The sequence below is a fragment of the Lagenorhynchus albirostris genome, chromosome X, assembly GCF_949774975.1.
Source record: "Lagenorhynchus albirostris chromosome X, mLagAlb1.1, whole genome shotgun sequence".
In the NCBI taxonomy this organism is placed as follows: domain Eukaryota; kingdom Metazoa; phylum Chordata; class Mammalia; order Artiodactyla; family Delphinidae; genus Lagenorhynchus; species Lagenorhynchus albirostris.
Genome location: NC_083116.1, coordinates 72,368,394 through 72,392,849, shown reverse-complemented (window position 1 = coordinate 72,392,849; position 24,456 = coordinate 72,368,394). Strand labels below are relative to the sequence as shown.

Sequence of the window (24,456 nt, the reverse complement as noted above, 5' to 3'; positions counted from 1 at the left end):
TAATTCCTAGGTCTGAAACAGAGGTTTTAATTTTACCAGAACAGTGATTCTCTACCCCGGGTCTTGCCCAGTGTTTTCTAGAGTTGTCAAAAGGTTATCACAACATCATCCGCATCTCTATTTTACTCTTAAAGAGTCAGTGAAAAAAATACCATACAATATTGTAAGGGGAATGGTTAGGATGGCCAGTTCAAGAAATTAAATGAGTAAACTTCCAAAAGACTAGAAAGCAGTGTTTTAGAATAAGTAGTACTGTACAAAATTATTACAGGTAGTCCAAGATGACAGTTCATTTTCCTAACAAACAAGCCATAGTAAGTGAGAATCTGAGCTCCAAAGCCAGACAAACCCTGGTTTGAATCCCATTCTGCTACTCACTAGCTGTGTAACCTTGCTAAGTACTATATTGATATTGAAAGAAAATAATCCAAGTGACTCAAATCGAGGTTAAAGGCATTATTCAGCTGATGTACTCAGGGATCACCTGAACTCCAAATAACTCCCCGAGTTGAAATAGGATTGGGGTTTCATACAGTGAGAAGGGAGGGGTGTGATTCCTTGTGGTTTGTCTCAGTTGGCAGTTTTTGTTGTTAATTGCTGTGAATCTTTTGGTTGGAGGATGCTCCAGTTTTCATGCTTCTTGCTCAAGAACACTGGTGCAATCCCATCCTGATAAATGTCCAATTATTTTCAAGAGTTGTTCTTGCAAGCCTTGTTGTTTGTCAGTTTGCCAAGGTTCACAGGTGGGAGAGGTGGCAAAAAACCCTCTCTCATGTCTGTTTTAATCCTCTTACATTAGCAATATGAGCAAAGTGTGGTGGGAGCCCAAAGGAAGGGGTAATTAACTGCCTAGAAAATTCAGGAAGAAAAAACTGGGTCCTAAAAAATGAATAGGACTTTGCCACACAGACAGAGGGGAAAGGACGATCTATATAGAGGAAAAGGTATATGCAAAAGCAAAGAGGTATGAATGTTTAGAACATGGTAAGAACTTCATTGTGGCTGAAGTATAGAATGTGTGCTAGAGAATGGCTATCCACAAGGTTAAATTTCACCATCTGTAATCGAGGTGAAGCATCTTATATATGAAAACTTTGTGTGAACTGCCTCAGAATTGAGATAATCTAGACTGCAGAACCCTACTGGAGCCAAATCTTATAAGATCAGAAAAGAGTAATCCAAGGCACCATTGTTCGTGGCCACCACACTGATCTTAAAGGATTCCACACCACCTCTTTGAGTCACATGGGAAAGATGAAGAAGGAAACTAATGGAACCAAGTTAACAATATAAGAGAAGGCATATCTTCAGTGAGGATCTGGCAGTATGACTGGTACCTGGCATGACTGTGGAGGAAGTTGCTAGTGGTGGCTGGCTCAGAGGAACTCTAGAGAATTGCTGTGTCTGTCACTAAAATTCACTTGGCATGCGTAGCAGGAGGGTGCTAAAGATTGCCACAAGCTGATAAAGTCCCTGGCTTCCATCCACCATCATGGTCAGGTAGAGTAAACCCTTTTACCCTGGGCTCCTGCTGGACTCTTGAATCAGAGTTCTCTGTGTCTATTGTTTGGAGACCCTCCCAGCTACATATTTTTTTGGAAATACACAACAATGTATCCTGTGGCTTTTACTGAGACTCACTACAGTGAAAGCAGAATGTTTTAAATGTAAGTGCTTGTGCCCTTCATTCTGGATTAAAACTATTTTTATTACAAGTGATGGTTGAACACCCTCTTTTCAGTTATGAAGGCAACCATTGTTCCTGGACCTTTCTCCTAGGGCTTTAAGTGCTAAACTGTACTATTTCTTCCTTTAGAATATAATTCGGGCAAACCTTGTTGCAGTTACCTGTGAGGAAATTCATGCAGTCCTTTCAGTTCCTACAAAATCACATTTTTTTTGTTTTTACCCCTTTCTCCAAGACCAGTTCCATAAAAAGCTTTTTGCATGCCCAGTAATGCTATTGCCTACAGCCCACAAGCACAAACTTCATTTTGGAGGGTATTACTGGTTAATGTAGCTCAACGTACCTGTTCCCGTAGTAGTCCTGTTCCCCTGACCATCACCTTCAGCCATTCATGTCTTTTTATTACAAGAGGTTCTCAGTAGCCTTAGAATGAGGGAGAAAGGCTGTTAGATTGAAATAAATCCTATTGTTATATATTTACATTTAGGATTATAAAGGCATAAACCTGCCATGTTCATGTAGAACGTGTCACCAAAGCTTAAACCTTAGCATTGTGAAATTTCACTGGGCCAAAAGGTAAACCCACAGTAACAACATGTCTTCTTCAGGGCATGTTGAATCGGATCTACCTGGATCCTGACCCTCTGGAAGGTCCTAGAAAAAGTCTCCAAAAGCCAGTGTCATAGGCCCTACTAGTCTAGGATAGGTCTATAACTAGTCCTTTTACTGAGACTTACTGGGAGGGAGAAAAGGGTAACCATTAACCTATAATACATTGAAGTGCTCTGTTTTTTAAGAAGGATTTAGTATGTCCTGCCCTTGGAGAATCACCAGTAGTGTAAATCATGATGAGAAAGGATGTAGGAATACTGGGGCTTCCTTTGAATTCTCTTTGAGTCTCACTGGTTAGGAATTTCTGGGCAGAATAAGGGAAATGCTTTACAAACAGCATTTACTAAGGGCCTTTTTTTTTTTTTTTTGCCAAACTGTGTGGCATGCGGGATCTTAGTTCCCCGACCAGAGATCGAACCCATGCCCCCTGCACTGGGAGCATGGAGTCTTAACCACTGGACCACCAGGGAAGTTCCATTAAGGGCCTCTTTCACTTCTTGCCTTAAAGGTACTAAGATTCAAGTTTCAACAACTATGTAATGTTTCACTGGGCTGGTGCCGGGACTCCCTGTGCTAACCCTAAATTCTTTCCTTGCTATTGAGCCAATAGCTCTTTCATCTATGACCTTAATCATGTGACATCCTGGAAATAATCCTTTCTTCCCAGGGCTTTTCAGAATCACTTAAACAGAAGTGGTAATCTTTATGTTGCAATGCCAAATAAAGCCTAAATTCCAGTGGGGAGAACAGAGCTTGCTCATATGAGAGCCTATAAATAAATTAGTCCTAATAAGTGGTTTTAGGTTTCCCTTTTAGGTGGTTGTTGTTCTAATGCTCAAGAAAGGAATGTGCCCTTCCCTGGGAGGGAATCAGTGCTTACCCTTTCCCTTCAACTAACCACTACCTCGAGGAGCTGCATATGATTGGTTCCTATGTATATGAGGGACAGAGTCTGAAGTGTGTCTGACTTAATGAGCACATTTTTCTGGGGCATTCACCTGTGGCGTTTATTTCCTTGTAGAGTGGGCTCTTGCTACCTTGACTGGATATAAGATAAAAATCAAAAATAATCCTTCATCCTATTCACTTTTCTGCTGCATTGCCTTTATTTGCTATGTCTGGTCTTAGGATGGTATGTCCATGAGAACTGGCTAGACCTGTACATTATAGAGGTAGACTTAGTGGTAAAAAACAGAAAAAGAAAGGATAGAGTCTATAAAGTGGATTGAACTTTGGCCTGCTGGAATGGCTGTTTCACTCTAGCCCAGTGAACTCTGGCAGAGCAGGAGAGGTGCAATAAATATGTCAGTGGCCACATGACCCTATTTTTACGAAGACTGCACAATCAACCTTTATACAAAAGACAGACCCTTGAGAAATAGGAAGTGGAAACATGGTTGTTGGGGTATATGTGACTACAGAATTGGTCCAACACCTTAAATGGTCTCTATATACACTTGAAAACAACTAAATAACCCATATAAAACCCATTAGTAAGCTCCTAAACTGAGATATCATTTCTCATTGCAGGATGAAACTGTTGCTTGTATGGCTGCAGCTATTGATACTGCAGTGGAACCAGAAGCGGTAAGTAATTGGCCCCTTTGTGTAGAACCAGGAGCTTTAACTGTGCCATTTCTTATGATTTATCACTCACCTGAGGAAGAGACTCCCTGATTGCTACCATCCTCCATAGAATGCCTTGGAAATCCAGAAATCTTGAGTGTAAAACTCAGTTAACTATAAAATCCCTAACTTGGATAGTATCTCTCTCTAATAGTATAACTGCTAAGCAAAGCTTCTCAGGGTTGCCACTTTCCATATTTGCAGTCTGGCTTACTGATTTCTTATTAGATGCTAGTATTCTGCATCAACTGTCTAGCACATTAAGACGAAGAAGGAAACAAATTAGGAAATTATGGCAAAGTCAAAAAAGCATTAGAGAAGAAATGGAAGAAAATTTTTTCTCAACATACGTTTCTGTGGATGCAGTGGTTAAGGGCTAAAAGAACCAAGGAAAATATTTTGAGCATTCAAGTTGCAAGAATAGATAAAATGTGTTAGATACTGGCTGAAGGCTATAGAGCAGAGTCAGAATGAAAGGATGGACAGTGGTTTGCTTGAGACAGCTTTTTCTCCCTAAAACAAATATATGTTGGTATTTTTTATATTCTGAAAGAAGAAAGATAGGAGGTAAATCAGGTGCCAGAGGTCAGCTCTGTGAGAATAAATGAAGCCTCTTCTCCATTTCCACCATTACCAAAGTGCCATTTCCAGAGCCCTCTCCTCTAATAAGGTGAAAGTAAGAAGTGTTGGCCAGGGCTTCCCTGGTGGCGCAGTGGTTGAGAGTCCGCCTACCGATGCAGGGGACACAGGTTTGTGCCCCAGTCTGGGAAGATCCCACATGCCGCGGAGCGGCTAGGCCCATGAGCCATGGCCGCTAAGCCTGCACGTCCGGAGCCAGTGCTCCGCAACGGGAGAGGCCACAACAGTGAGAGGCCCGAAACTTGGTTCACTCTAAAAGAATCAGTTAAAGGATAGAAGAAATAAGGTTCTTGTGAGAGCAGAGAAATAGGTTAGCTCAATTTACTTCTGATGTTTAAAGCAAATGTTTGAGAAGCTACAGTTTTAAAAGAACAGAGGTACTTAAAAAAAAAAGAACAGAGGTACTGATAATGGAGAAGTGGCTGTGAGACTTGATGAAACAGTGCCTAAGGAACTCCAATTGCTTTTTCCTCTCACAAATCATTATACTGATCTTTTCCAGCAAGTGGAAATCAGTCCAGGGAGCAGCAGGTCTTCTGATGGTTTCACCACTCAGCATGCTCTACGTCAAGCTCAGATGTCTAAGGAGCTGGTTGAGTTGAATAAAGCCCTTGCACTGAAAGAGGCCCTAGCCAAGAAAATGACTCAGAATGACAGCCAACTACAGCCTATCGAGTTCCAGTACCAGGTACAATATTTACTAGGGCACGTAATGTTCATATCTACCATCTCTCTTTAGTAGTATGGGAAGAAAGCAGGCACACCGTTTTTGATGATGACAAGGCAACATAATGTGCATAGTACAACTGGAGTTGTACTGCTGGTTAAAAAAAGGATGCATTCGGGCTTCCCTGGTGGCGCAGTGGTTGGGAGTCTGCCTGCCGATGCGGGGGACACGGGTTCGTGCCCCGGTCTGGGAGGATCACATATGCCGCGGAGCGGCTGGGCCCGTGAGCCATGGCCACTGAGCCTGCACGTCCGGAGCCTGTGCTCCACAGCGGGAGAGGCCACAACTGTGAGAGGTGTGCATACCGCAAAAAAAAAAAAAAAAAAAGGATACATTCAGTATAAAGAAACTGTAATTTTCTTTCATTTAATCTAATACCTTACTTATGCAACAGGTATTTAATAAATAGTTAGATAATGTTATAATAAATGTGGTCCCTACTTGTAGAGAAATTTTGTTCTAATAACTATGCTGGGATTCTAAGAAAGGTACATCTCTTAGTAGACAGTCTGGGTTATAGTGAGAATTATGAAGACACTTGTAGTGGATGTCACATGACTTGGCAAATGGCTAAACTGCTTTTCCTAGTGGTAGTCCTAAGTGGCCCTTGCTAATTAATAATCAGGTCTTTACTTAAAGACAAGTCTTGGGCTTTTAGGTTGTCCACAAGGTTACCCTTGCTCCAGACCTTATTTTCCCCTGTAGCCCGGTATTTCCCATCCACAAAGGGATGTTAGCAGAACTGGTAGGGGGAAGGGTGGATTGCTTTCCCATTCAGCTATATCCTATCATCCCCAAAGTCCTATATGCTGTTCTCGACAAATCCCTGTATTACTCATACATTTCTACCACCAGTTCCCCTAAGTTTTCAGAGTAAAAACAAGAAAAGTGTTTCTCCTAAATAATTTTCACTTTTTTTTCCATAGGGCAGAAGTTGCTTCCAAAATAATAACTGAGTTGCCAATAGAGGTGTTATTTCCTTTTTGTTATCACAGTCTTAACTTTTTTTTTCAGTCTTAACTTTTTTGAAACTTATTTTTTATTTATGTCACACAAATGCATGTATATCATTTTTACAGGTCAAATAGTACAATGCTCAGAAAAATAAAAGCAATCTCCTGCCCTACTACCTTCTCTCCTATTCCCTAGGCTTATAGTTCAAGTTCTTTAAGCTGTTTCTTCTGACATTTACCTCCAGATTTCTAGATAAGAGTTGGTAGTATAATTATGTTACTTTAAATTTTTTGGACATTTTCAATTGACTTCCCACTATGGGAGATGGGAATATAGCTCTCTTATACATCCCCCCATGCACAGTGCCTCACCTCTATCTTTCAAAATGGTTATATCACACTTTTTGATTAAATGAATATTTAGTGTTTAAATTTTATGATTACGTAAGTTTTATAACTGAGCCACATAGTATACTATGATTCCATTTCCTTTCTTATACAGCCTTTTGCATTTCCTGAAGTTAATTTTGGGAGTTCCCTGGCGGTCCAGTGGTTGGGACTGGGGGCTTTCACTGCTGTGGGCCTGGGTCCAATCCCTGGTCAGGGAACTAAGATCCCTCAAGCCATGTAGCACGGCCAAAAATAATAATAATCATCACAATAGTAATAATAATCTCATTTTTTCATTTACTTAGTCTGCTATTTACCTGTCAATAATTTATCTCCAAACTTCTTAACAGAATTATAAAACTCCTCTCAGTAGTCAAACATACCAGGTAATTTATCAATCCATTTCTTTCTTGAAGACAACCCTCTTGGAATCTTTTGTTCTGGTTTGCTTTCTCTAGGCCTACTGCTCAGCCATCAGCCTGGGACCGTCGTCCTGGGAACCTGCTTCACTTCTCATCTCTGTATTGAAACCGATTCCATGTCTTCCTCATTCTTGGGCTACTCCTTTGTGTTGGTGGAGTACAACCCAAACAGCTTTCTGAGAAAGTGTACATGAAAGGAAAATGTTTTAAACCATTGCATGCCTGAAAATAGCTTTTTGTTGTTGTGGTGGTGGTGGTGGTGGTGATGGTGGTGTTTCTTACACTTGTTAGTTTGGCTGGGTTTAGAATTCTACAGTGGAAATCGTTTTTCTTCAGAATTTTGAAGGCTTTGCTCCATGGTCTTCTATTTCCAATGTTGCTGTTTAGAAGTCCATTATAATTCCTGATTCTTTTTATTTGACCTGTATTTTCCTCCCCTCTGGCAACTTTCAGGATCTTTTCTTTATCCCCAAGTATTCTTTAATTTCACAATCATGTGCCTTGGTGTGGATCTGTTCTCACTTATTGTGCTTGCTGCTTGGTGGGTCCTTTCAATCTAGAAATTTGTATTCTTCTTTAGTGGGAAGTTTTCTTGTATTATTTCTTTAATAATGCCCACCTCTCTATTTTCTTTGTTTTTTCTTTTCTTTTTTTTAGTAAATTTATTTATTTTTTTGGCTGCATTGGGTCTTCGTTGCTGCACATGGGCTTCCTCTAGTTGCGGCGAGCAGGGGCTACTCTTCACTGTGGTGTGCGGGCTTCTCATTGCGGTGGCTTCTCTTGTTGTGGAGCACAGGCTCTAGGTGCGCAGGCTTCAGTAGTTGTGCACGCGGGCTCAGTAGTTGTGGCTCACAGGCTCTAGAGCACAGGCTCAGTAGTTGTGGCGCACGGGCTTAGTTGCTCTGTGGCATGTGGGATCTTCCTGGACCAGGGATCGAACCCCCGTCCCCTGCATTGGCAGGCAGATTCTTAACCACTACGCCACCAGGGAAATCCCTGTTTTTTCTTTTCTTGCCCTCCTCTTAGTCAGATATTGGATCTCTTAGATTTAGTCTCTGCTTTTCTTATCTCCTCTCTCCTATTTTCTATTTCTTTGTCTTTTTATTCCATTCTCTGGGAGATTTCCTTGCACTCCTTCTGGTGAATTTTTTTATTTGTCTATTTCTAAGATTTTTTAAAATTCTCTAATTGTTCCTTTTTATAGCCTTCTCTTCTTTTTTTTCGTGGATGCAGTGCTCATCTCTAAGGATAGAAATTAAATTTTGTTGAAGTTTTCTTCTTCCTGCCTTGCCTCTGTTTTGTTCAAATTCCCCTCTTTAGTGTGTTTGATTTGGTCTTTCATGTAAGAAGCTTTCTTCAAATTTCCAGTGATCTTTGGTTGTCCATTCATATTTAACAGTGAGACACTAATAGCCAATAGGAAGTTCTGTATGCATAGGTTTCTCTGGGCTGGTCAGTTTCCAATAAAGAAATCTTTCATTCTCTTGCCTGGAGTTGTGTGGGGAGAGTAGTAATATGCCCTATTTCTGGTAACTCAGAGGAAATGAGGGAGTTGAAGTCTCTCCAGTTATATACAGACTTTTATTTAATTCCCTATCAGTAGTATGTTACTTTATCCCTGCCTTTTGCTGTGTCTGCTGCCTATGAGTCCAGCCTGTCAGGTTCAGCCTCTCCAGAGAGGAAACCTCTTCTCCTCTTTGTGGTGCTATGGTACAAATTAGCTTGTTACTTCTTGACATTTGTCCTATAGGAGTCATAGTTTAGCTTTTTCTACTCTAATTCAGTTACCACTTATCCAAAATATTTTCCTCATCCAAAAAAGTTTGTTTATATCTCTTGACTGCTCTCTTCATCCTTGTTGATTTATACCCTTTTGGGAGGTCATTTTAGTGGGTTTTCAGGAGAGAGCAAGTTAAATACATAGCTCAATCTTCCATACTAACAGGACATAAAATGCAGCCTTTTTTAGGTTGAACGTATTTTGGCCTCTCCAGGATAAACGAAGGATTAACGATAAGGCTGAGAAATTATTCCTCTTCTTGTACTCTTGCCTAGAAACACAGGGACATATGTTCCCCCAGTGTACTTCTAACCCTATGAGGGGGTGCTAGTAATGATCTATAGCTATAGCTGTAGTAAGATAACTTGTCCTTTTTTTCCCTTGGAATCAAATATGCTTGAGCTTCCAAACCTTAAAGTTAAAAGGAAATAAATTCTTAATGTTAACAGTACCTTTTAATCACATGTAAATGTCTCTCTTTTTCTAAGAAATAAAGGTAATTTTTTGTTCTAAACAATATTTTTCCTATCACTGTAAAGAATTGCTATAGAAAAATCTGAGGAGGTATAAGTTCTTGTTAGTGAAGACTACCATGAATTATAATAGCCCAGGAGTCAAATATTTGAATAATTTCCCTTGTGGAGCCAGTGAGACTATTAACTGAATGTGGCATACATAATGAAGAGATACTATTTTTTTACCCATCCCATTGGTAAAAATTTTGAAGTGTAGCAATATCAAATGTTCACAAGGGTGCAGGGACATAAGTACTCTCATACATAGCTAGCGAGAGTGTAAACTGGAATAACCACTTTGGGGGACAATTTGGCAGTATCTATTAAAATTGAAAATGTGCACCCCCATGACCCTGTAATTCCACTTGTCTCTACCCTAGAAAAACCTTGCACGTGTTCACAGAAGGCATGTACAAGAATGTTTCATTATGGCAACAAAAAGAATGAGATAGATCTGTATGCACTGATATAAATAAACCTCCAAGACCAAGTTTTAAAAAAAAAGCAAGTTACAGAATATTATCTACATATAATGTAACTCTGTTTATCTTTAACGTATTTCAGTAAGTACACACATACACATATATATATGCACATGTGTGTGTATATATTATTTTAAAGTCTATTTATTTACATATATTATTATATATTCTAGGCATTTGCCACAATATACTTAGTAAATACACACACACACACACACGGCATTTACATTTCTATGTAAATGTCTAGAATATGTACATGTCCATATACATAGTATGTAAGTGTCTAGGGAAAAAGTGTCTGGAAGATCTGGACCAAGCTGATGACAGTGGTTACTTCTGGAGAGAGGACTGGAATTTTGGCAGGGGTAAGGAAGTCAAGGGGACTTGCCCTTTATATGTATTATCTGGATTATTTTTTACAAGAATGTTTTCATGTGTTACTTCTATAAGTACACATACACACACACACACACACACACACACACACACACGTTATTGCCAGTTTAAATATACAGGGTATATAAAGCAGTGAGATTGGTTTCATTGATTAGATTGAAATGACTAAAAGTATACTTCATGGAAAATAGCTCTTGCCTATTTAGGTACAGCCCCACCTAACCTGCCTCTGCTTCTTTTTGTCATTTCAGTACTGGTCTAAGGCCCTCGTATAATCTTCTTGGCTACCAACCACTCATTCAGTCAGTTTCCTTTAATCTTTTTTTGGTTATGAGGACAGGAAGGAATCTGTTCATTGAGTTTTCCCAATCTTGGAAAAACTACCAAACTTCAGTTTCTAGAATTTGTTTTCTAAGTGCATGCAGAACTGCAGTTGCTATTGAATGCATACGTTTGAAAGTTCAGAATATAAGAATGTTTGTGCAGCTCTTTACAGTTTACAAAATATCTTTACTTTTTATCTTATTCAGTCTTCCCAACAACCCTGTGAGGTAGGTGGTGTTAGTTGTTTACATAGATAGGAAAACTCTCGGGGGTCCCCAAGACCACCCCCAGGTTCAATGATTCACCAGGAGGACTCACAGGACTCAGTGTAAGATTTATTACAGTGGAAGTATACAAAACAAAATGAGCAAAGAGAAAGAACACATGGGGCAAGGTCTGAAGGAAAACAGGTGCAAGCTTCCAAGAGTCTTCTTCCGATGGAGTCACATAGTATGTACTTAATTCCTCCAGCAATGGGTTTTGACAACATGTGTTGTCAAAATGTTGTCTATCAGGGAAGCTCCCCTGAGCCTAGGAGTCCAGGATTGTTAGCAGCAGTAATTCATGTAGGCATTCTCTGCCTAGCACATACAAAAATTCTAGACTCCCAGAAGGAAAGCATGTGTTCAGGATAAATCATACTGTTTGCACAGTTTAGGCATAATGAGCCACTCTTATCAGTTAGGAGATGGTGGGAATCCTACCAAAATCCAAGATCCCAGACATGAGCCGAGGTCCAACTTGCAAGCCAGGTCTGTTTTTAGGATATCAGTCTCAGGCCTGCCACAGTAACTCTTGTTTGCATAGAAACTAAGACTAAAAGAGATGAAATGGCTTTCCTTAAGTTGTTTAGATAGGATGTGCTGGACTCAAGGTTTAAACCCAGGCCTTTGGATTCCAAGTTCATACTTTTCCCACTATATAATTTCATTCTCCATCAAATCAAGTACAAATGCTTTTAGTGTGCGATCGAAGTGGTAAAGTTGAATGCCTAGTTCCTTAAGACATGAGATGTTGAAGTGATTTTCTTGCTTTGCCTTTTAATGTTTTCTTTCTCTCGACCTATAACATTTCTAGGATAACATAAAAAACCTAGAATTGGAAGTCATCAATCTGCAAAAGGAAAAAGAAGAATTGGTTCTTGAACTTCAGACAGCAAAGAAGGACGTCAACCATGCCAAGTAAGAAAAAAGTCAATACTATTATTTCAAGTCCCAAACTGTGTATGAAAAGCCGTAGACGAAACAGAGAAGTGAAAGAGCCATTTCCTGCCCCTACAGGATTTAAACCTAATTATGGAGAGGAGACCTAAAACAAAAGAAAAGCTAAGGAACTGAGATTTTAAATAACATCTCATGGTGACAGTAAAAGAATGCCATAACACAGCATATGATTAGCAGCCAAATAAATTTCTTAGGCAGTAATGGCTTTAAGAGTTCAGAGGCAGGAGATATCAGTTCAGGCTGGCGTGATCAAGGAAAGCTTTATAAGAAGTTAGCATTTGAGCTGTATTTTGAAAGGTTATCAGACCTACCAGACAGCAAGAGTTTCTTTGTCCCTGTGCTGATGGTAAATTAGTTTGTGAATAGAATTAATATTCAGGCTAGCAAATGAAAAATCAATCTAGCCATCCCTTAGCCGGTTAAGAATAAAACCAAGACAAATTACCAGAATATCCTACACTCCCTTAGACCTTTGCCTTTATTGGCTATTCTACCTTCTTTTTACTTAGTGATTCTGTTATATCTCTCTATAGTATCTAAAGTTCATGTTCTTAAAAGTTATGTTGAATGTTTACTTTCTATCTCAGACTTGTGTAACAATCATCGGAATTATTCTTTACGCTCAAGTGAAGTGAAATGCCTTCAAAGAACCATCCTTTTAATGCAGAGTGGTGAGAGAGTAGTGTATTGAGGCAGCTACATTGTTACTTACGCAAAAAATTTCCTTTACTCTTTAGCTCCCAGTGTTGAGATGGTTTTGGTTGTTTGGGTGGGATTCATTATTTAAAGATGGCTATGTGACTGGCCGCCTATTTTATATATATCAAGGTTGTGAACCTGGGAGTCTAATATTATGTCTTTTGGAGTCAGACTTTGCTGCTGCTAGTCCTCATTCCTACAACATCTGTGTTTAGGTTGAGTGAGCGCCGCCGGAAACGTCTCCAGGAGCTAGAGGGTCAAATAGCTGATCTGAAGAAGAAACTAAATGAGCAGTCTAAACTTCTGAAGCTGAAAGAATCCACAGAGCATACCGTCTCCAAACTGAACCAGGAAATACGGGTAATAAACTCTCATCCTTGCATTTACCGTATAGAAACTTACAAACATAGGCGTTTTATTTAGAATTATACTACAGAGGTGTTTGCAGGTGAGAAAGTAGCAGGCAGGGCCCATCATTTCAAGTGTTTGAATCTCTACAAATGTCCCTTTTGTAGGACATTGTGCTAGCCATCTAGAATCTGAATAACAAAACTCTGCTTTGACATTCAGAGTTTTAATGTTAGATTCTCTGAAACCAAAGGGCGAGGATACCTTAATATTTAGTGGTGACATTCTGACCACTTTCCATGATCATGTGGAATAATTTTGCAAAGTGGTTGCAAAACAACAGACACATAGAGAAAATTTTCAGTCATTGAATGTTCAACTTCTGACATGTACAAAGTGGTGGTTACAGGTCATTGTACTGAAACTATTCGAATACAGTGGTTGCTAGGTAGATTTGTCCTTGAGACTTAGTAGATACTTCCTTGAAATTTCATTTATATGCAGTGAATTTAGGGCTGGATTTAGCTTGTAGGTACATTTTTTCTATTATTTCTTCAGAGCGTTCATTTGTATAGTCTATGCAAGAATAGCAAGTGGTATTGCAAACGTAATCAGAAAATCTGTTGGCAGGCTTCTCAGCTCAGCTCTGGATTTTTTTCTCTCTTCTTAATGGTTAGTCTATCCATCTGTACATCAGCCCAGAATAAGTGCAGATGACTACTATTCGTGCTGGTTTTTGTTTCTACAGGTGATGAAAAACCAGCGGGTACAGTTAATGCGTCAGATGAAAGAGGATGCTGAGAGGTTCAGACAGTGGAAGCAACAAAAAGACAAAGAAGTAATCCAATTAAAAGAACGGGTAAGTAACTACAATTTCTCAAAGTCCTACCTAATGAACCCTTTCCTGGGCTGACTAACATTAAAGCTTCTCTTCAAACAGCTGGTATCTCTAAATATATGATACATTCATGAATTTAACAACTATTTATTAAACATCTACTACGTGCAAGATACTATCCACTAGATACCATGGAAAATAGAAAGATGAGTAGTGTATGTGTTTTGCTCTTGAAGACTATCTTGTCTAAAGGGGAAAATGAGACATAAGCATGATTTTCTTCAATACAAGAAATAAAGAGACTTGTGCTTTACAAATAGTCTAAAATACCAATGTAATTAAGAAAGGGAAGCACACTTCCAGTTGGACTGAAAAGACCTTGAACAATAGGGAGGATTTTGATAGAGATAAATGCAGGCATTCCAGATAAATGGAAGAGCAGGAACAAAGACACAGAGATGACAACTTTGTAGGAATAGCGAATGATCCAGGTGGGATGAAAGATAGTAGGAGAAGATTCCATTGGAAAGACAAGTTGAATCTGGATTGTTAAAGATCTAGGAAGTTTGAACTGTATTTTGTTAGCAGTGTAAAGATTTTTAAGGTTTTTGAGAAACAAAGTGCTATCAGCAAAGTACTGCTTTCCAAAGATACATCTGGGAGTCAGGTGTAGAACAAACTGAACTATTGAGAAACTGGAGGCCAGAACACAAGTTAAGCAGGTATTGCGTCATCCAGAAAGATAATAAGGGCCTGAATTCGAGTAGTAACAATGTTCTTGGAAAGAACACTGGAAAGGACATTAATTTGGGGTAATTTTTAGAATTGGCCAGAATGTGATATGTTGGGTCAGGAAATGAGAGAAGTACTTCAGGAATGGTGACATGAGGAATGGTGGCATGAGGAGCTTTGTGGACTCTCTTCCCAGCAAAAGAAGCACAACTGGTGAAATGTATTGTCCTAAGGGCATACAGCAAGGAACCAATTATTCAAGGAAATCTACTAAATCTGAGTAAGAACAACAATAGTCTGTGGCATATGAGCCACGACCAACTCTCTCCCTTCATCCCCCCCAGCTCCATGTTGCTGAAGCTTTGTTTCAGGCAAGAGCAGCCAAGAGATCTGGGGATCCCTTCTTCCACCTAGCCTCCATGCAGAGGGTGGAAGCTGTATCCCTGCTGCAGAAGACCAGGACTACTGGGGTCTGACTACCATAACCCATCTAATCGTAGGATGTAGGTTCCATGTCAGGAGACCAGCCAAGAAAAATAGGGTATGCTGCCACTGGCCAGCATCCTACTCATAGAACAGAGATGTCACTCAGAGAAGTGGGCTTCTGTCCCCATCCCCAGGTCCTAAGCAGTGGTGCAGAGGATTCTGCCCAGGGGGAGGGGCAGGCCATAGGAATGCAGCTCTCCCTAAGGGGACTGACTTTATTTGGGGACAGAGTCTGGGGAAGTTAAAACCTAAAGGTGCTGTCAAAAACAATGGAAATTTTGGTGGTGAGCAATTAAGAGGAGACTGGTAGCTCCATGAGAACAATAAATGAAACAGCAGTTGAAATATTCAAAGATCTAATGACTGAAAACTTTCTAAATTTGATGAAAAACATTAATCTACACATCTAAGAAGCTCAATCAACTACAAGTAGGATAAATGCAAAGAGATCAACGCCCAAGACACATCATGTCCAATGGTTGAAAGACAAAGACAAAAAACTTAAAAACAGCAAGATAAAATTACTCATCACATACAAAGAAATCCCAATAAAATTAACAGCTGAATTCTCATAAGATCAGGAACAAGACAAGGGTATCCACTCTCGCCACTTCTATTCAACATTGTCCTGGAGGTTCTAGCCAGAACACTTAGGCAAGTAAAATATATGAAAGGCATCCACATTGGAAAGGAAAAAGCAAAACTATCTCTATTAGAGATGACATGATCTTGTATGTGGAAAATCCTAGAGAATCAACTGAAAACTATTAGAACTAATACATGTGTTCAGCAGGGTTGCAGGACATAAGTTCAATGCACAAAATTTGGTTGTATTTCTATTCACTAACAATTTGAAAATGAAATTAAGCAAGTTCCTTTTATAATAACCTCAATAAGAATAAAATACTTAGGAATAAGCTTAACAAGTGTAAGACTTATACACTAAAAACTACATCATTGAATTAATTAAAGATCTAAATAGGGCTTCCCTGCTGGTGCAGTGGTTAAGAATCCACCTGCCAATGCAGGGGACACGGGTTTGAGCCCTGGTCTGGGAAGAGCCCACATGCTGCGGAGCAACTAAGCCCGTGCGCCACAACTACTGAGCCTGTGCTCTAGAGCCTGCAAGCCACAACTACTGAGCCCATGCACCACAACTACTGAAGCCCGCGTGCCTAGAGCCTGTGCTCCACATCAAGAGAAGCCTCCACAATGAGAAGCCCATGCACCACAATGAAGAGTAGCCCCCACTCGTCGCAACTAGAGAAAGCCTGCACGCAGCAATGAAGACCCAACACAGCCAAAAAATAAATTAATTAATTTTTTTAAAAAAGATCTAAATACATGGAACAATAATCCATGCTCATGGATGGGAAGACTTAATATTCTTAAGTTGGAATACCCCCTCAGATTGATCTACAGATTCAACACAATCCCAACCAAATTTCCTCTAGCTTATTGGTAGAAATTCACATGCTGATCCTAAAAGTCATATGGAGATGCAGGTGACCCAGAATAGTCATAACAATCTTGAAAGAGAACAATACATTTGGAGATATCACATTTCCTGATTGCAACACAACCATCACCTCACATAGTTACCCCTTCTTTTCAGTGTAGGGAGAACACTTAAGATCTACTCTCCTAACAAATTTCAAGTATACAGTATAGTAGTATTAACTATAGTTACTATGCTATACATAGATCCCCAGAACTTATTCATTTTATAACTAAAATTTTGTACCCTTTGACCAACCTTTCCCCATTTTCCTCACTGCCCCCATCCCCTCCCCAGTACCTGGTAGCTATCATTCTACTGTCTGGTTATATGAGTTTGACTTTTTTAGATTTCACATATAAGTGAGATCATATAGTATTTGTCTTTCTCAGTCTGGTTTATTTCACTTACCACAGTGACCTCCAGGTTCATCCATGTTGTTACAAATAGCAGGATTTCCTTGTATGTGACTGAATGATATTCCATTGTATATACAGTTGACCCTTGAACAACGTGGGTTTGAACTGCGCGGGTCAACTTATACATGTATTTTTTTCAATAGTAAATACTACACTACTATACTATCCACAGTTGGTTAAATCCATGGATGCAGAACCACAGATATGGAGGGCCAACTGTAAAGTTACACATGAATTTTCGACTGCATGGGGGTTGGCACCCCTAACCCCACGTTGTTCAGGCGTCAACTGTATACACGTACCACATTTTCTTTATCCATTCATTTGTCAACAGCTTAGGTCAACTTAGGTTGTCAACTTAGGTTGTATCCATATTTGGTTATTGTGAATAATGCTGCAACGAATATGGGAATGCAGATATCTCTTCAAGATACTGATTTCATTTCCTTTGGATATATATATACCCAGTAGTGAGATTGTCAGATCATATGGTCTTTCTATTTTTAATTTTTTAAGGAACCTCCATGCTGATTTCCATAAAGACTATACCATTGAAAGACTCTTCAGTTACATTATAAGGTTTTATTTTAGCTAGCTGAATAGCAATAAAAAGTCTGACTCTTTTCTTCTCAGGACCGTAAGAGGCAATATGAACTGCTCAAACTTGAAAGATGCTTCCAGAAACAGTCTAGTGTGCTCAGACGTAAAACTGAAGAGGTAAGAAAATCCAATCTGCTAGGTCAAGTGTATTATCACTTTCAGGCTTGGATGATGGTAGAGGGGTATCCCTTAAATGAGCCAGTGTCCTGAGAAACCAGGGATAACAGTCTTGACCAGCAGTTCCTAAGTCTTGATCCCTGTTTGTCATGAGCTGTCAGCAGATAAAAACCTGATGAAAATGGCACTATTCAAATAAGGATTTTTTCTAATTGGGCTTGCTTCTTTCCAAACAAAACAAAACAAAAAGAGTAATTCTGATATATGACATTTCCAGACGCTTTCAATCTGCAGTGCTTCCTTGAAATTGTGTGCCTCCCCTAGGCTCTAACGGAGTAGCTGTTCACCAGTGTTATGTACATGGAGACTTATAAATGTAGTTCCTATAAGAATTCAAACCCATAGAATTTTTTATTTTTCTTGACTAATATGCTAGAAATTAGAATGTTCTTTCTTTTTTATTATGTTAATATAAATTCTTTTATTGAAGTAGAATATATATACCTAAAAAGGGCACAAATATTATGTACATCTCCATGAGTTATTCCAAAGCGAAAAAACCTGTACAACCATCAACCTAAGACAAACAAGTCACTACTAGACTCTTAGAACTTCATCCCCACCCCCACCTGTTCTCTCTCCAAATGACGAGTCCTTCCCTCTTCCTCAGAGGTAACGACTGTCCTGACTTCTGACACTACAAATTATTTTTCCTGGTTTTGAAGGGAATTACAGAGAATGAAGTGCATCTTGTTTCTTTGATTTGGTAGTAGAATTGTAATAAACACCAATGCTGTTGCACGTAGGGGTGGTTTGCTCTGAACTTGCCTTTCAGTATCTTTTGGCACAGGTACGTGAGCATTTCTGGTGAGTATACCTAGGGGGGAAATGATGAATCACAGGGATTGTGTATGTTCAAGTTTAGTTAATAATGACAAATGATTTTCCATGGTGTTTGTACCAAAGTTTACTCACACCAGCCATGGATAAGAGTTTCAGTTGCTCCATATCCTCACTAACCTGGGGATTGTCAGTCGTTTTATTTTTCATCGTAGCCACTCCAGGGTTTAAGTAAAAGCATCTCACTGGGTTCTAATTTGTATTTCTCAGATGATTAGCTGTATGAATCATCAGATACATAATTAATGAAGAATGTTCTTCTTTCTACCCTTCAATTCAACGTTACTATGAGCCATTTTTATTTAGGCAGCAGCTGCCAACAAGCGTCTCAAGGATGCTCTCCAAAAACAACGAGAGGTCGCAGAAAAGCGGAAGGAGACTCAGAGCCGTGGAATGGAAGGCACTACAGCTCGAGTGAAGGTATGGACAACTTGAACTGCCATTTGTCTTATGTACATTGGGGATAGGAAAAAATGGGAAGTAGCTTTCTTTTCGTTTAGAAGTAAACACTACAAAATCTGGAGTTCTACCTGAAAGCATTATTTCCTAAAGATATGATTATCTCTGAACGGTTGTTAAAGACCATGAGTAGTGAACCCTTTCTATCCCTGCCCCTGTTCAGTTAATTTTTAAAGTTTTATTGAGGTATACTTGACCTACAATAAATTATACATATTTAAAGTGTACAGTTTAATAAGTTTTGACACAGATATGCGCCCATTAAATCATCACCACAATCAAGATAAAGTCAATGTCCATCAGGACCAAAACTTTCTTCATACACCTTTGTAATCCCTCCCTCCCCTCCCCAGTCTATCCCTCTACGCCCCATCTCCAGGCAGCCATTAATCTGCTTTCTGTCACTGGATTTTCTACATAGACGATCACATCATCTGCGCATAGGGACAATTTTATTTATCCTTACCCACTCTGTATGCCTTTAAAAAAAACTTTCTTGCCTTATTGTACTTGCTAGAACCTCCAATAAAATATCCAATAGAATAGGTGAAAAGAGGGCATCCTTGCTTTGTTCCCAATCTTAGAGAGAAAGCATTCAGCCTTTCACCGTTAAGTACGATATTAGCTATAGGTTTTTTGTATATGTTCTTCATCAGGTTGAAGAAGTTCTTGTCTGTTCTTAGTTTGCTGAAAGTTTTTATGATGAATAGATGTTGGATTTTTTCAAAAGTTTTTCTGAATCTTCTTGAGCTGATCTTATGGTTTCTGATCTTTTTGAGATAATCTTCTTGAGGTGATCTTATGATCTTATGGTTGGTTGGTTTGTTTTTATTCAGTATGGCAAACGACATTGATTTTTTTCCAACTTATTTTATTAAGGTATAACTGATGTACAGTAAGATCTACCCTTTTTACTGTAGTTCTGCAAGTTTTAACATCATATACAGGTGTATAACCACCACCACAATAAAAATATAGAGTAGTTCTATATTCCCCTATAACACTTTGTAGTCAGTTTCTCCCACATCCATATGCTGGCCCTTCACAAACACTGATCTGTATTCTGTCATTATTGTTTTCACTTTGCATTGCATCAGTGTCATATAACTGGAAACGTACAGTATGGCTTCTTTCACTTAGCATAAGGCATTTGATATTCATCCATGTTGTTGCCTGTATTATTCCATCATATGGATGTTCCACAGTTTATCTATTCGCCTGTTAAAGGTTATCTTGGAGTCTTTTTTTTCCCTAGTTTTTGGTGATCATGAATAAGGCCACTATAAAGGCATTCACATACAGGTTTCTGTATAACAAAGGTAGTCATTTCACTTGGGTAAATACCTAGGAGTGGGATTGCTCGGTCATATGGTAAGTGTATGTTTAACTTTATAAGAAACTGCCAAGGGACTTCCCTAGTGGTCTAGTGGTAAAGAATCCACCTTCCAATGCAGAGGACGCAAGTTAGATCCCTGGTAGGGGAACTAAGATCCCACATGCCGCGGGGAAACTAAGCCTGCACACCAAAACTACTGAGTGTGCGCACCTCAACTAGAGAGCCTGAGTGCTGCAAACTACAGAGCCCATGCGCCACAACTAGGGAGAAGCCCATGCGCCACAACTAGAGAGAAGCCCTTGTGCCTCAACAAAGAGCCCGAGAGCTGCAACAAAAGATCCCACATGCCGCAACAAAGATCCCACATGCCACAACTAAGACCTGACACAGCCAAAAATAAAATTTTTAAAAATCTAATAATATCAAAACAAAGAAGATATACAGACTGCCAACAAACACATGAAAGAATGCTCAACATCATTAATCATTAGAGAAATGCAAATCAAAACTACAATGAGATATCATCTCACACCGGTCAGAATGGCCATCATCAAAAAATCTAGAAACAATAAATGCTGGAGAGGGTGTGGAGAAAAGGGAACACTCTTGCACTGCTGGTGGGGATGTGAATTGGTACAGCCACTATGGAGAACAGTGTGGAGGTTCCTTAAAAAACTACACATAGAACTACCATATGACCCAGCAATCCCACTACTGGGCATATACCCTGAGAAAACCATAATTCAAAAAGAGTCATGTACCAAAATGTTCATTGCAGCTCTATTTACAATAGGCAGGAGATGGAAGCAACCTAAGTGTCCATCATCGGATGAATGGATAAAGAAGATGTGGCACATATATACAGTGGAATATTACTCAGCCATAAAAAGAAACGAAATTGAGCTATTTGTAATGAGGTGGATAGACCTAGAGTCTGTCATACAGAGTGAAGTAAGTCAGAAAGAGAAAGACAAATACCGCATGCTAACACATATATATGGAATTTAAGGAAAAAAATGTCATGAAGAACCTTGGGGTAAGACAGGAATAAAGACACAGACCTACTAGAGAATGGACTTGAGGATAAGGGGAGGGGGAAGGGTAAGCTGTGACAAAGTGAGAGAGAGGCATGGACATATATACAGTACTAAACGTAGGGTAGATAGCTAGTGGGAAGCAGCCACATAGCACAGGGAGATAAGCTCAGTGCTTTGTGACGGCCTGGAGGGCGGGATAGGGAGGGTGGGAGGGAGGGAGACGCAAGAGGGAAGAGATATGGGAACATATGTTTATGTATAACTGATTCACTTTGTTATAAAGCAGAAACCAACACACCATTGTAAAACAATTACACTCCAATAAAGATGTAAAAAAAAAAAACAATAGAAAGTTTAAAAAAAAAAGAAAAACTACCAAATTATTTATCTAGTTGTTCAGTGCTGGTATATAGAAATACAACTGATTTTTGTATATTAACTTTTATCTTCTGACTTTATTAGTTTAGTGGCTATTTTGTAGGTTCTTTGGGACTCTCTACATAGGCAATCATGCCATCTATAAATAGTTTTATTTCTTCCTTTATAATCTATATGTCTTTTATTTATTTTACTTGCCCTGTTGCATTGGCTAGGACATTCAGGATGATGTTGAATAGGAGTAGTGACAGTAGAAACCCTTCTGCTATTCCTGATCTCAGGGGAACAGTATTCAGTCTTTACCATTAAGTATGACATTAGCTATAGGTTTTTCAGAGGCCCTTTATCAACTTAAGGAAGTTCTTATCTATGCTTAGTTTTCTGTGAGTTTTTATCCTGAGTGGATATAATTTTTTTTTTTTTTTGGCCACGCTGCACAATTTGCGGCATCTTACTTCCCTGACCAGGGATCAAACCCAGGCCCCCAGCAGTGAAAGTGCCGAGTCCTAACCACTGGACCACCAGGGAATTTCCAATGAGTGTGTATAAATTTTGTCAAATACTTTTTGTCTCTAGTTTGTTGATTTGGTGAATGACTTTGATGTTCAAATATGGAACCAGCCTTGCATTCTTTGAATAAGTTCCACTTGGTTGTGATATATCATCCTTTTTATGTATTATTGAATTCAACAGTACATAAAATTAAGATTTTGCTAAAATAAAATTTCGTGTAAAATTTTTGCATCTGTGTTCATGAGATATTGGCCTGTTGTTTTCTTGTAGTGTCTTTGTCTGGTTTTGGTATCAAGGCCTCTTAGAATACGTTAGAAACTATTGCCCCCTCTTCAATTGTCTGTAAGAGTTTGTATAGAACTAATATTGTTTTTTCCTTAAAAGTTTGGTACAGGGACTTCCCTGGTGGTCCAGTGGTTAAGAATCCGCCTTCCAATGCAGGGGATTGCAGGTTCCATCCCTGGTCAGGGAACTAAGATCCCACACACCACGGGGCAGCTAAGCCCACACACCGCAACTACTGAGCCCATGTGCCGTAACTACAGAGCCCACACGCTCTGGAGCCCATGTGCCGTAACTACAGAGCCCACACGCTCTGGAGCCCATGCGCCACAACTACAGAGCCCACACGCTGCAACAAAAGATCCTGCATGCCGCAGCTAAGACCCGATGCAGCCATATATAAATAAATAAATATTTTTTAAAATAAAAATAAAAATCCTTTAAAAAAAAGAAGAGGAAGTTTGGTACAGTTCACAAGTTAAGCCATCTGGACCTGAAGGATGTTTTTGTTAGTTGTTGCTTTTGGTGGGGAGGAGGGGTTAACTGTAATTCAGTTTTTTAACTGGATATAGGGTTGTTCGGGTTATATATTTCCTCTTGAGTGAGCTTTGGTAGTTTGTGTGTTTCGTCTAAATTGTCAAATTTATTGGTATGAAGTTATTCATAATATTTCTTTATTATCCTTCTAATGTCTGTAAAAACTGTAGTAATGTCCTCTATCTCATTCCTGTTATTGATATTTTGTGTCTTTTCTCCTTTTTCTTGATCAGTTTGGCTAAGGTTTATCAAAGAACCAGCTCATTCTTACAAACGGTTAAAATAGTAAATTTTATGTTATGTATATTTTACCACAATTAAAAACAGTACCCCCAAAACCCTAGCTCATTAATTTCCAATCTGACCTTTATTATTTCCTTATTTCTGCTTTGGATATAATTGGCTTTTTTTCTTAAAGGTGGAACCTGAGGTCATTGATTTGAGTTCTTTTCTTTTCTAATATAAACATTTAGTTCTATAAATTTCCCCTTCAGTACTCCTTTAATGACATCCCACAAATTTTGATAGTTATGTTTTCATTCAATTCAAAATACATTCTAATTTCCCTGTTGATTTCTTCTTTGATCCACAGTTATTTAAAATGATGTTATTTAGTTTCCAAATATTAGGAGATTTTTCCAAATATCTTTCTGTTATGATTTCTAATTTAATTTCATTATGGTTAGAGACTATCCTTTATATGACTTGAATCCTTTTGAATTTTTTGAGACTTATGGCCTAGAATATGGTCAGTCTTGGCAAATGTTCAAACTGTATGTACTTGAGAAGAATGTATATTCTGCTGTTGTTGGATAGAGTGTTCTACAAATGTCAATCATGTTAATTTGATTGATTGTGCCATTCATTTCTACTGTATTCTTGCTGATTTTCTGCCTACTTGTTCTATCAGTTACTTAGAGATGGGTATTGAAATCTTCAATTAGAATTATGGATTTGTCTTTTTCTTATTATAGTTCTGGTTTTGCTCTGTATATTTTGAAGCTCTGTTATTAGAGGCATAAACATGTAAGATTAATTGATCCCTTTATTATTATAATAATAAGTTTATTATTATGATCATTTTTATCCCTAGCAATATCCTTTGTTCTGAAATCTTTTTCTGATAATATAGTCCCTCCAGCTTTCTTTTTTTTTTTTTTTTTTTTTGCGGTACGCGGGCCTCTCACTGTTGTGGCCTCTTCCGTTGCGGAGCACAGGCTTTGGACGCGCAGGTTCAGTGGCCATGGCTCACGGGCCCAGCCGCTCCACGGCATGTGGGATCCTCCCAGACCGGGGCACGAACCCGTGTCCCCCGCATCGGCAGGTGGACTCTCAACCACTGCACCACCAGGGAAGCCCCTTCCAGCTTTCTTTTAATGTTAGCATGGTATATTTTTTTTAAATTCTTTTAGCTTTAACCTCTTTGTGCCTTTGTGTGTTTTTAAAGTGTTTTTCTTGTAGGCAGTATACAGTTGAGTCTAGCTTTTTTAATCCAGTCTGA

The 24,456-nt window shown here is 39.0% G+C and overlaps 1 protein-coding gene across 1 annotated transcript in view; it reads left to right on the top strand.

Annotated features, from left to right (window-relative positions):
* KIF4A (kinesin family member 4A) overlaps positions 1 to 24,456 on the top strand; it is a 126,286-nt gene that overhangs the window by 73,142 nt on the left and 28,688 nt on the right. The window contains exons 13-19 of the mRNA XM_060138622.1: positions 3,830 to 3,886; positions 5,067 to 5,252; positions 11,631 to 11,734; positions 12,691 to 12,835; positions 13,572 to 13,682; positions 17,430 to 17,513; positions 18,720 to 18,833. Coding sequence (XP_059994605.1) covers positions 3,830 to 3,886; positions 5,067 to 5,252; positions 11,631 to 11,734; positions 12,691 to 12,835; positions 13,572 to 13,682; positions 17,430 to 17,513; positions 18,720 to 18,833 — 801 coding nt within the window. The remainder of the gene's footprint in view (positions 1 to 3,829; positions 3,887 to 5,066; positions 5,253 to 11,630; positions 11,735 to 12,690; positions 12,836 to 13,571; positions 13,683 to 17,429; positions 17,514 to 18,719; positions 18,834 to 24,456) is intronic.